At 49.3% G+C, this 13,840-nt stretch overlaps 1 protein-coding gene across 1 annotated transcript; it reads right to left on the reverse strand.

Annotated features, from left to right (window-relative positions):
* Positions 1 to 10,262: 10,262 nt before the first annotated feature.
* On the reverse strand, positions 10,263 to 12,766 carry FTJAE_10126 (Rpb7-binding seb1; the record flags this gene model as incomplete). The annotated part of the gene is made up of 6 exons (XM_037342937.1): positions 10,263 to 10,727; positions 10,779 to 10,947; positions 10,999 to 11,962; positions 12,067 to 12,166; positions 12,337 to 12,582; positions 12,647 to 12,766. The coding sequence occupies 6 exons, from the start codon at positions 12,764 to 12,766 to the stop codon at positions 10,263 to 10,265; spliced, it is 2,064 nt and encodes a 687-aa protein (XP_037202844.1).
* Between the last annotated feature and the right edge of the window lie 1,074 nt (positions 12,767 to 13,840).

Consider the following 13,840-nt stretch of genomic DNA (forward strand, 5'->3'; position numbering starts at 1 on the left):
GAACTGGTCTGACAATCTCAGATGGGATAGCTTCACAGATCCCGTCCGATGACGACTATGCTGGTCGGTTACTCTGCATCTTCTCAGTCTAGATTCCCTCTGCAAAATTCTTATTCGGCCGACCTATCAATCGTTGTCCCAAGTCCTGTTCGACCCGGACACGAGAAAGGCATGAGGTTAATTGAACGTAGGGGTCTCAGGCAGGACCGAAATGGGATCGCCGTGTTTCGATGGGTGGTCATGATAGTCGTCATTTTATGACAAGTAATCAGACGTATCGTGACAAGCTTTACTACAGTGTGCCTCGCCTTTGACTAAGTAGTCATGACTTTGAGAAACGATGGCCTGTTATTATGGAACAGTTCCAGGTTCAGCACAGAATACATGAGCACAAACATGAGCATCCACTGCTCACCAGGCGCAGATTGTCACCGTTGAGTGGCAGCCATGTCCAATCGCCTTATCGGCATCTGTTGAGCCTGTGCCAGCCTTGGCAGCTCGACAGTGATGAATACGGTGCGAGATACGGTCTCGTTCACGAAACGACATGGGCGAGCTTCTGCAGGGCCTCGCCTGGGCTGGATCGGCTTGGCTGCCCTAACCCTGCCTCTGGCCTTCTCCGTGTTCGTCTAACAAGGACACCGAAGAGGTTCACCTTACACGTTCAACTTCCACGCATGAGATGAGGCGCCGTATTAGCGTCTTGGATCCAACCTGCGGGTTAACGCGGGCGAGAGTTATTGGAGAAGACTTGATTGAACCGCTGAACTTTCTTCATCAGCTACTGAATGGATCTCCATCCAAAACGGCAGGCTAGCCTATTTCACCACCAGAGCAAGCCCTGTCCCAACGACGACGGGACCGAGCCTCGCTCAGGTTTAGCGTACAAAAAGAGCGAACATCAGAGATGCTTGACACAAATACCACGATGCTGGCGAGCTCGGTTAGGGCGGGGCTGACCTCAGTTGTTTCTGTCAATTGTCCTCGTGTGAGGTATTATTTAGGTATCATCACAGCTGTTGAAGCCGCTCATGCAGGCGTGCATAACTTATGGACCCAGCTGCACTGGCCAAAAGCCACGCATATTGGAATTTTTCTAGAAGCCGGCCTTTCCATGGTGACCCTTCACCCGTTTATCCAATGCTCTTCCTCCCTCTGGACTTGGCCACCGCTGTCAGTGATCACGAAGAACTCTTGTCGCCTCTCGCCAAGCAGCCAAGTCGATTCCAGGCCCGTGTTCTCCTTGTCTCTATTGAGCTTGCACAAACGAACCCCGTCAGCTTCAGGGCACCCCATGCCCTTGCTCATGGCTCAAGCCTGTAAAGGTCAGTGCCCCAGAATCCCATCCATCGCCAAAAGCAGCAGTACCCTGAGGCCCTACGTCATTGGAATGACTGAGGTCAAAAGAAGGTGAGACAGTCTATGACCAATGGCGGCGACTGTTTCTCCGATTTGCCTACCTAACCCAGCTCACAGTTCCGGTCCAGTCGGCCTCGCCCTTTCGCGGTTTTTGTTTTTCTTACCTTGTCATATCCACATCCACTTCGCATCGGATTTCATGTGGGGGTACCTCCATGTTTAAACTGGGGGACGTGGTCGCTTTCTTCCGCGGGCTTTTGGCTCTAGCAGCTGGCTGTCGATAAGGTAGGCAAAACTGAACAGGATTTGGTCGGCGCTTTTTTACCCGCGACCTCCGGTGGGTGGACTTCGGCGCCGATGCCTCGGTGTGTCAGTGGGCAATAGATGGAGACCCCACGGGCAATTCGCGGTGTACAAGATGTTTTCTTCTCGGTCAACCCTAAATGGTTCGTCGAGTGCCGAAGACGGGGCACGGTAAGTCCTGTTTGGTCACGAACTTCTGAAGCTGAGAACGATAGCGCCTGAGTCGCTCGCTCGCTGTAGCGGGTCTGACTCCGATCTTCAGCGAGTCGTTCACCGCACCGGTTTCCGCGCTCCGCTGTTGTTCCTGACTCTTGGAGATTCCATGTCTAGGTTCCCTTCCGCGTCTTTTGCTGTTACAAGTTGCCTCATCCAGGGTCCAAATTTTGTGTGCCGCGCCTATCGCTCCCATTACGTTACCGGGCGGTTGGTCTTACACACCAAACAGTATGCTTAAGCCCGCCTACGTAACTTCAACAAGCCTGGTGAAACTTATGTATTGTTACGTCGTGTCCACGGCCATCCGTCCAAAACCTACCCTGTTGTTTCCACGACGGGGAGACATCCTTACACAATATCCGCCACGATCGGCCCCCTGTGTTGTTTACTTGATACAGTAGCTATCCTACGTCTTAATCCAACTTTGATATATCACAGGCGAGAGGCAATTGGTATTACAAATGAGGAGATAAACAGCAGCACTAAACAGTTTGCAATCTTTGGAGTCCACTAAACCGCCGACAAGACCGGGCCCAAATTAACTACGGCGCGAGATTTGCATTATGCAGCTCTATCAACGTGGAGTTACTGACTTACACGCACGAGCGAGTGCGTCTATTTTCTTCCAGAAAAACCCGGGGCGCATGAGTGATGTGTCCGCGTAAAGCGATGTCGAAAAACGAACAAGTCCCTCGTCTCACCATGTCGCACTCGATCGAGCTCTACCCAATCCCCTTTCACGGCTGACGCCAAGTCAACGAGGCATTTCTTGACTGCATATTCGTGCATCTTCCCCATCTTTGCCCGGCTTTGGGCGGATCCGGGGTCGCCCGGGAGGCGCTCAAACTAGGAGGTTGGTGGGCTTGCACCCTGAAAATTGTCTAGGAAACAGAGTCAATCAATTGGTCATACTGATTGGTCGGTTCATCTGATGAGGGAATTCAAAGACCATGAAACGATCCAAGCAAATAGACTTGACCTAGGCTCCTCTTACTGGCAATATCGCTCACTCTGTTGGATACTCTTGCATAATAGTAAACGTGGACTCTGGTCATTGAATCATTCACCTAACCATTTGCGGGTAAACCTCAGCATGGGCTTGTTAGACAGACAGTAGCTGGGACTAGGGAATGGCAATAGTGGCACGCTCGCTGCGTAGCATGCGGGATATTGATGAGCTTAATGTCAAATCTGGAAGGTCTCAGCATCAGTCATTGGCTACACCTTCCACATCCTCAGATCTACCCCAACACCATTACCTCCTCCCAATGCTCACGTCCCGCGGGAGATGATGCTGCCGGATACTTTTCTTCCTACAGCCTCACTTTTTTGCTTCTCCATCCCCATCTTTATCTTCACCTACATACATACGCACGACAGGCCAGACCGCACTATCAAGAACACCGCTTCGCCCCAGTTTCCTTGGCGACAGCAACAGTGCACAATTGCGGAGAGCAAAGAGCAGCTTCCTTGAACAGCCAAGCCTTCACTCGATTGAAGGGACTTCACTGATGGAGTCGAGTGCTACCTTGACTGTCCCTGACTGTCCTTGTCCCTGGTGTTGTTGTGCCTACCAGCACCCGCTCCGACTTTCTTATTCATGCGCTCTCCGCCACAGTCTGGGGTAGACTGTTCAGCTGATAGGGGTTGTCGAAGCATGGGCTTGACTTGACTAGATGGTGACTTGATCAAATGGTGACTTGATTAAATGGTCTTGTGCCTATTTGCGCCATGTGCTTGCGTCTTGTGAACCACAAAAGAAGATTCGTGAGGATCAGCATGACAGGCCAAAGACGCATTGTTGTCCCTCTGCTGACGTTACTCAGAGGCTGAGGCGGTCTATCAACAAGTCATGGTTTATCCGAAAACGAAAAATGATACGTGAATCTGGCACGATGCGCATACGTCACTCGAGATCCTTCCTGCCTGATCTCTATTTTCAGAGCGGAGAAATCTCGAAATCTCGCAGTGCTGTTACCGTCAAAACTCCGGTCTCGCGATGACTGCACATTTGCCTGTATGTCTAACACATACAGCCGGCTTGATCTGGAGACGTCGAACTAGAATCTTCAGCCAGTTCTCCAAATCCTAACCCCAACGACCCCAAATAGCCACCGCAAATTGAAATGCAGGGATTTATAACTTGCCTGCATGTGAGACCCGCTTGTACCGATCCACGCGATTTGGCTTGCACGCGACCTTCGGCAGTCAAGCAGTCGAACTTACTATTGGCTAGCCCTGAACCACATCCTTCGCTGCATACCTAGTCCAGCTTGGATTGTCAATTACACTGTATTGTCACGGCTCTATCGCAAAGCTCTTGGTAAGTCGGAAGCTGCAGTATTCACGGCTTCTGGATCGCAACTATCATCTGGCCTGTGATGGTTCATACTGTTATCAAAGCCTCACCGGAGGCGGCGACGTGGCTAGGGCTTAGGACCGATAACTGTGGTTTTGCAAAAACTGGCACGGTGCTAGCACTCTTGCTCCACCATGATGGATGCTCGTTCCTGATATCCACTTCTTTTCCCTTGCACTAACTCAGCACGCCAACTTGCCGCCGCTGGCCGTACCATGTCTTCGTGGTACCGAGTACCAGCCGAGTCGAGCGCTCAGAAAGTCCAGGCCCTGTCAGGTGTCGGACATTACTTTCCCAAAGACAGACAGAAAGCTCAGAGAAACACTAAGCGTCTTGAGCTAAAGGGGCCCCAGACGCGGCTTTTTTTTTTGCTGTTTTCTTTACGTGTCTGTTCCTGGTAGTCTTTGTGACAACCCACCTACCTACTGTCACTTGTCCCTACCAAAGTGCCTCGCCGTTGGCTGGCGCCAGTAAATGAGGCTCTTGCGCCCATTTCATTGCTCCAGCTCCCCATGACAGTCTCCACGAAAGCCCCCGTATCTCTCTGGCATCCTATCTATCCGTGCCGTCATTCCCGGAATTGCAAATTTATTTGTTCAATCGCGAATCGGATATGATGTCAATGCTATATTTTGTCTGGAGAAATTGAACTGGAGAACCTGCTCAACCGTTGAGTATTTTCGCATGTTACCTTAACATATGCCTGAAACAACCCCGTCGGATATTCGACAACGGTGTGTCCGCCTTCGACACGATTAGGATTGGCGTTTATCAAGACACAAGTCTCGATCTTGCTGGTCCTGGTTGATAAAATCTATATCTTGTTTCCAATCCAAGCTAGTAACCCTGTCGGTGCGATCGGCTTTTACCAGTACAGCTCACAACAAGTGCAAAGCCTCGGGGGGCAAGAAAACACCAAACCTTGATGTAAGGTGTCAAAATAGACTTGACAAAGAGTCCCCTAGGCTTAGGCTAAATTTACCTAAGTATTTTTATCACTTAGGGTTAAGGTCTTGAGTTTTCTTTCCTCTCCTAGCAAAGGTTGTAGCGAGGCTCTGCCGCGATCTCGATAGTTGCGCGCCACGCCTTCACACCGTGTTGGGCCTGGTATTTCAGAGCATATACATACGAGAAGGACCAGGATCAGTGATCGACGATGGACAACACCTTAGCGGTCAGCTTCCGATGGTGACTTTGTTTGCGTCGCCGTTAAGAGTCTCCATCTTAAAAAGGAATTTATCCAGGCTCCACGAGTCTCCAAACCTTGGTGTGGGATTTGATAGAGAAGAATCACCTGTCGCTGGCTAAACTTACCTTTGGCTTGTCAATAATGAAAACTGGAGCATACGACTCGATAATGGATGGACGGACCTGAGGCTGCCGGAGGACCCTGCATCTCATCCCAACAACTAATTCACTCATACAATTTTGAGCGATTCATACGTGAGAGTTGCTATTGCGCGGGTAACTCCATAGTGTGCGGAAGTCTGCATCCTGACCTATACCTACTAATTCCGCCTCGGGGCACTCATAAAAGTTGTAATTAAGTACAAGTCCCCAAACTGGGGAGTTGGCGCGACTCGCGACTTGGGGAATATCACGGAGCCGAAGACGGACATACGTCAAACATGTTGACAACCATGCAACTCTTTGAGCCATATCAATTGCTTACGCGCAAAGGATGCCACACCCCGGATTTTGGCCGGAAGACCAATTCGCTTCAATGCTCGGCTTTGGCGGACATCAACTCGACTCAAAGTGAGGTTTAGGTCAGTGTTATCGTCAGCCATGTTCTCAGATGACGAGGCACATGATAGTATTTTGTCCATTGCCCACATTCATGCAGCTGCATTGAAGTCCAGAGCCAATCTTGACTTCCTTCTTTCCGGAGATGCCAAGAGTCTCGAAGCGAGAACAACCGGTTGATGAAACAACTGGCCTCGGTCGTTGGACAAACAACTCAGTCACTGACTGAAACGAGAGTATTTCCTTTGCACCAGGAGCGCTGTGGCACGGCCAAGATGGATGTGCGTTGCGCAAAGTTGCGCGTAGCGAAGAGCATATTCACCTCGACTTTCTTTTTAGGTCGCATGGTACTACGCGCCTAGTGCAGCCTCCCGTATGCACTGGTGGATGGGCGGCCTTCACTTGCCCATGGAGTATACCGCCTGAAGAACATCTGATCCATGAGAGACTGCAAAATGCTCAATTTGACAATGGCTCAATTTGCATGTGTGCTTAATCAAGCCTTGTCGTACACTGATATTAATGGCTTCCGAGCAGACCGTTTTCTTCCCCATACATAATAAGCCTTGCAGATCGGGAGCGACATCACATATGTGAGCCCAGTACTCCGTAACACAGCTGCTGGTTTCAAAGAGGCGTCGTCATTTTTGTGTCGCCAGGAGTCGCAATTCAAATTCACTTACCACCCGTGTGTCCCTGAACTTCTACAAGCCTCGATGATTGACGCGTCCGGTTAATCTTGAAATTGGTCGCGAACATAGCCTCGTTGACTTGATTTCGGAATCCGATGTATGCCAGAGGACGTGCATTTAGTCGTCCAGCCCTATGTTTCCAAGTCGATCATCCAAGATACCAAGGCGGCGACTACCGATGCCAACACTTTTGATGCCACAGATATGAATCTTGGCTCTCGGCTGATGGTTTTCTTTTCCACACGCCCAACCTTGGCCAGATGAACCAAGGCTTGATAGCCAAGAGCCAAGACATGTATTCTCGATGTTCGATTTCTGTTACCGCCACCAAACCATACGATAGTTCTATGTACTGCGCGTTGTACCAAGACTTGCATTTGAGGCTATATCGACAGGGTCTTCGTCTAGACTCATAGAGCAACGTGAGTATTTGTCCAGATCACTAACGTATGCACGCTTTTGCAGGCTGAGCCTGGGCAGCATAATACATCATCGTCTAGACCGTGTAAAACAGCATGAAAGTATAGATCCAGACTCTTAGTTATCAGTCCACTCTGAAGCTACATACAACGAAACTCTATTGGCCGTATTTGGCAACGATTGAGGCACAGCGGATGGATATTTACAATCGAGCTCTCTGTTGTTCCGTCTTGGCTTGACTCGGTCAGTCCCGTGGTGCTTCGGTTTTTCTGTGACCTTTGCTTTTTTTCCGGTCATGCAAGTGCATGCTTGGTACTTGAGAGAAAGTTTCTGGATTATCTTGGTATGGCTATGGATGACATGCATGCACGATGAAGGGATGGATGGACCTCGAGTGGCTCCGTTAATCTCGGACTTGACAGGAAGCAGATATTTGTTTTTCTCTCGTCGCGATTTGAGCGGCAGGTCAGTGGGTATGAAGTAAGATTACAGCGTGCTTTGGGCGTGGGATGGGCATATGACCATGGTTTCAGTTCAGCGCGGAGTGTTTACTGTAATCGATTGATCGATTGATTGGTATGCAGTCGGATATTGCGTTGGAGCCAGACTGTGGATGAAGGGATCCATCCGCGCGACAATTAGTTAGTTGCATCTCAAAGGGTTTAGCACAAGGGATTTCTAATTTTGGGGCTTCGAGACAAGTGCGATATGTGTCTCTTGTTAAGTTAGGACCATGTTGTTACGTAGCGGCAGATAATGATGGATATCCCTGCCTGAGCATGTTGGTTGTTTATCTTTTCTGTATCACCTGAATGCGTAATTTCGAGGCTGAAGGGGTAGAGACGTCACAGCCAGTCAAGCTCTGAGTCAGTTTACGTACCTTGTCTCAATAGAGAATACTCAACATACTAGTTAATACTTCCACAGCAAATAACAACTATCATATCAAAGTCTATATCTAAAAGGACCGTCGGTGATCAATCCAACCTAGTCAGGGGGGGATCTCGCACTATACCCCAATCGAGCCCCATGGGGGTTTTTGGTGATAACCGAACCTTGTTTCTGACAACAGAGGACAAGTAAAAAGTACAGTAATCTATTGAAAACGGTATCGATGAAAGGCTAGCCATGTGAATGAACGGCATTAATGAGTTCATTGCTGCCTGAAAGAATGGCGCTGTCGATCTGTCGACTTTATTTTAACTACCGACGGTGAGGGCTTCGATCGTCACGGTCTGTCTTGTCTTGGCGGTGCAAGTGTTGTTGGTGAGTACTTCAGGGATAGACGATCGTGATCGCTTTGACGTGCTCGTGAGGAGTTGCAGGGAGGGATGTTAAGATTACTGCGACGATCGAAATGCTGGTGAGAGTGGTGAGTTTGGTGGAGGTTACCCTGTACCAGGCTGATGGAGCGCCTCAGTGCAAGGAGGGATGAAACTTGTTGCAATGTACTCTGTATAACTTTGGCTTCTGTTGATTGATCATGTGGTTGGGGATAAATTACGTGCACGGGGCAGTATGTTGAAGTGAGAAGTTGAGTTTAAGTTGACCTAAGTGATGTGTTGTTCTGTTGACATTTTGACATGAAGAACTCCAAGTTTGCACGACGAGGCTGACAGCTGTCTATTTGAACAATGAATTACACTAAAATAAACATAGGACGACACAGCCAACGTCTCCTGTGATATGTACAAGTGAAAAGAGCGGCACTTTTATTCCTTTAGTAGAACTAAGCTTGCCAAGTTACAGGACTATGCAGAGAGATCCATCACCTGAGACAACTAGTCTATATAAGCACACGGAGAGATATTCATTTGAAATCGAGACGAGTGGTATTATTGCTGCGTGATCCATCCATATACACTGTCGGGAAATCGATATCAACAAGCTTGAAGCCCTTCTCCGTTTAACCATTCGATGTGACCCAGGAAGAAGCCATCAAGGCTTTCAGATACATGTACAGCTCATAATTACAGAGGCCTGAAGACAGACAAGGACAAACATATATACATGAATAAATATATTTCTCTAGAGACAAACTAGGAAAAAGTATTAAAGGGAAGGCTTTTTCCTCGTACTCGGACGTGGGTGAGTGATTCAAGCAGCGTGAGGCAATACACCCGATGAGGGAAGACACTCAATCATACAAAGCCACAAGTTACTCATACAAGCATAAATACAAACTCAAGTGAATAAAATCACACAGGAGACCTTATTTATTGGGATTGGCAGATAAATAGGACATGTCTGTACAAACATGACGATGACCGCCAAGGTCAAGTTCTGAGTTGATTACCCTGCAGTCAGGTGGAGATGCTGTCAAACCATGTAACTCGACAAGAACGAGACAACACGACCAGTTCAGAACATCAAAGCATCTAGGGGATGCTGATAATCCATGTGAGAGCATATCTAAGAAGAAAGACAACGACAAAGACTTAACCTAGAGGCAACATGTCTCCCTCCCGGATTACACCTTTCCAACTTCAAGATCGATGATCACAAGAGTTTCACTGCCAAGAGATATCCTTCTGTAAAACAAGAAACAGAGACCAAGTCTCTTCAGATTGTTTACTAGTCGCACTCGCTATGAAATGGTTTCGAAGCAGACATCACCAACGAGGGAGCAATGGCAGCAAACAACCACTACAGAAGCAAACGACATATTGTATCCAGATACTACGACATGCATAGGACATTAAGACAGCAAGTAGATGCGAAAGGACATCACCAATATGTCAAGTCTCTCAACATACAACACTGGAACTTGGGGGCACTCTTGAATCACCCAGCGACTACCATGGCAGAACCCAAGTCACAAGCACGATTTGACAAGGCACAAGCATTTAGCGGAATACCATAACTTTTCATCTGTAGCCAACAAAGCTACGTGGGGTCAAGAGACTCTCATCAAACAAATAAAAACACATCTGGTCGTCAATGCGCCCGCACGAAGCCGTCAATCACGACTGTTTGCCCCCCAACTGATGCAAGAAACCGTCTCCCGAAGCCAAGCCCTTGTATAGGCCTCAGAACCATGTTGCCAACGCCGCCTTCTTCGTTGCTTAAAGCAACCAGGGAAATCAACAATAAAACAACAAATGTCCTCCCATTTCCATACCTGGGTATCATTACATAATCTTGTGCGTCATCCTGGAAAGAAACCTTCACTGATTTGTGGGATCAGGGAATGTGAAGCCAGCAGGAAAGTTGGGCATGCCGTTTGGCAGTGTGCCAATCCCAAAGGGGAACGAGGCAACCATGTTCTGTCCATCCTGAGCAAGGTCGTGGTGATCGTCACGACGATTGTGGCCGTTGGAGCCGTTGTCTCTACTTCGGCGCCAACGGGAGAGGTCTTCGTCCCGATTGCGAGTTGACTTGGGTCCGTTGCTACCGCCCTTGTCCGTTTGCATGCGTCGACTGATGGCCTTGGATGAGACTCCAGCTCCGATCTCGATATCGGGCTCCTCCACTGACAGGCCAGTCTCAATGGGTTGTCCACCGCTGCCGCCAAAGGGGGCGGTCAACATCCACTTGCGATCAGCTTCCGTCAACTTGTGGATAGGAATGACGCTGACACCCGTTGAATAGTCACTACAGTCCCGAGGGCCGAAACCAACACCCCAACGAGTCTGGTAAAGTTAGCTCGAATCAAAATCCAGAGGGAGACTACAGTCACTTACACGAAGGGGCACTTCTAGATTGCGAGAGTCCTCAGTGCCTTGCTTGGCGTTGACAGCATCCTGGCGGCTAAGCATCTTCACGAAAGCATGCCGCTTGTCCTTGTTGACAATGCATGTTTGCACCGTACCAAAGCGGCCAAAAATGCCGCGCAATTCACTCTCAGAGCAGCTGTTCCTTGGTTAGTTAACGCGATACGAATACAGATGAGGATACACCTACGTTACTCCACCAACAAACAATGTTCGGCTATAGACCTTGATGTGTCCAGATGGAAGATTTGGATCATACTCAACCCATTTGTCGGCTGAGCCTTGTTCATGAAGCGGAGTCTCACTTCGTCCACGGTGTCCATGAGGGCTACGCTGGCGATATTCACCTCCGCGGCGGTCGTCATGACGACCACGGTTAGGAGAGTCACGGGCATAGTCTAGGCGATCACGTCCATTTCGAGGAGAGCCACGACCACCCCAGCCACGGTCAGGAGATCGCGAACGAGAACGTCCATGGAATCTAGGAGGAGATCTTGTATGGCCGTAGCCTGGCATACGTGAGTCCTCTGGCTTGCCTGAAGGGCCACCCCATGCAGCTTGCCCAGGAATTTGAGGACTCTGTGCATAAGGAGCAGGCTGCTGAGCTGGGGGAGCGCCAGCTGCAGCCGCGGCTCCTGGACCACCCATACTTTGAATGAGAGCAGGAATCTTATCAAATGGAATACCTTGGTCAGCGAGCGCCTTAATCAGAATGATCTGTTGCTGGGTGCCTGGATCAAGCCCAAGGCCAGGTGCTACACCGGGCATGGCCCCATTGACCGGATTAGGTGGGTTACTTGGGATGTTCAGAGGAGAGCCTGTATATCCATTCTGAGCCCCCATATGTGGGAGGCTGAAAGGAAGAGACGGTACATTTACGGGTTGCGACGCCGGAGGATACGATACTGGCGGCGTAGCAGATGATACTGGTTGAGTTGGCGCGCCAGCTGGCAGGCTATACGGTGCTGTGGGAGCCGGCAAGGGGTTGGCAGGAGGAGCGGTTGTGTTTTGACGAGCAAGGTTGGCCAAAGCCTCAAGAATATATGTGCCGCTAGGGGCTGTGGCAGCTGAAGTCGTAGGGGGGCCTGAAGCGCTGCCTTGCTGCGAGCCTAGCACATTGGGAGGCGGGCTACCGGGAGGAGTTGTCGATTCATCTATAACATCACATGGGTTAGACTACAAGTGTGTTCGAGACGATAAAGAAGTACCGCTTGGTCATATGACGCCAGGTGTGATACTGCTTGCGTGAAAAACGTACTCTGTGGTGGTGCGTTGAGCTTCTCTCTAAAAGACTCGAGCATTGGAGTAGGGAATGTTTGGCCCTTCTCCCAGATGTCAAGGAGCTTCTTAATCTTTTCCTACACGGGGGATTATGTGTGAGTTACGATCCAAATAAACAGTGCGAAGGTCAAATATGTCGAGAAACGAAGGTGGTCAACAGAAGCGCCTTGCAAGGTGCTCCAGTGTGCGCGGCACGTGGCAGTGACTGGTTGCCAGCTACATGAGGATGATAGTCAGATATGCGTACCTTTTGTTCTTCCGGGGCGGATTGCAGGATGTCATTCATCAAAACAGGCATGAGTTCTGTCACTCGGTTGACGCCAGCGGCATAGGTTCCATCCGGGGCAGAGCTGTTAATTGTCTGTGCCTGTGCCTTGGCTTGCTCGAGCCATTTCCGGGTTACAGAGTCTACGACGTAGAGTACCCCCAACTTGTGTGTTCCTGGTGTCTTTTTGAAGTGTGTGAAGATTTTCTGGATGAGGACGGATTCGGCCTGTTGGGACAAGCGTTTAGCGATTGTTTGGCATTGCAAATGGAGATGTTTGGTTGAAGCTTACCTGGATGTTGGAAACGCAAAGAGAGGTCAAACTGGTGATGCGAGATCCGGACACACCTGGTGGCTTTAAGTTGAGCATAGCCTGGAGACCAGCCTCCAAATCCGCGACTGCGGACGCCATGGTGATTTGTTTGAAGTGATTGTAATGTTTGTAGTGCTTGTATGGTAGACTGGAGTAGTCGACGAGCTACGCGTGATGCCTCAAAATGTGATGCACTCCAGATATGGTCCGACAGTGAAATGACCAGAGGTGGGCGATACCACTTGAAATGAGATGCCTGCAGCACGAGAGGGAAGCGAGGCAAAGGTAAGAGATGCAGAAGAATATTTCTGTCTGAATCAAAATTTCTTTGGCGCGTTATTCAGGTACGAGAGCTTAAGCGGGTACTTCCTTCCTTAGGTGGGCAGGTAGAGATTTTTTTTTTACGCAGTCGCGACTGGCGAGATAAGTGGTAGGCAGTACGAGAGCAGTCCCAGTTATTGTAAGATAAAGTAATGTATCAGCTGGAAATATGCGACGCAAGTACAGATAGAGAAGGCAGGCCTCAGGAGTACGGGTACGACTTGTGCGAGAGAAAGCTCTTCTACTGTTTGCGTCAGGAGCGCGACGAGTCACGAGATTGTGCAGTGGGCGATAAAGCCAACAGAGATCGTCAAACGAGGAAAAAGTTGTCAGTACTAGAGACAGGGCCGTAAAATTACTGCACTGGCGTTGTTTGCGTGTTGGCCTCGATGGGTGTTGTCGTCAAGAGTGATGCTGCTCTTTTCTTGGTTTGTGAGGTGATGATGGATGAAGTGGGAGGAGAAAAGCTGAAGCGAAAGAGCGTGACAGGTGGGGCAGCCTTTTTAAGTGTCGCAGTTTGGTTGCAGGTCACTCAAATCGTTATTCCGGGTTTGGCTTTGGTGGTCCTGTTAGTTTATCCGGCGCCGACCCAGAAAAGGAAAGCCAATGAACCTCAACCAAACACCATGGCCAGCCGTGTACTACAGTAAATCAGGCATTCACTGCCGATGATGAGATAAAGCATGGTATTTCCGCTCTCATTTGTAACAGATCTCGGTTTCCAGGTTAGTTATGGCTGTTTCTTTCTTATTACAGATTCTTCTCCGACTGTATACAATAATTAAGGTAAGTTAGCTTACTGGACAACAAAGCAGTGGAATTGACTGCAACCATGCACACCTGACTGATCTA

This window comes from Fusarium tjaetaba, assembly GCF_013396195.1.
Source record: "Fusarium tjaetaba strain NRRL 66243 chromosome Unknown NRRL66243_c0000233, whole genome shotgun sequence".
NCBI classification, from domain to species: Eukaryota; Fungi; Ascomycota; class Sordariomycetes; order Hypocreales; family Nectriaceae; genus Fusarium; species Fusarium tjaetaba.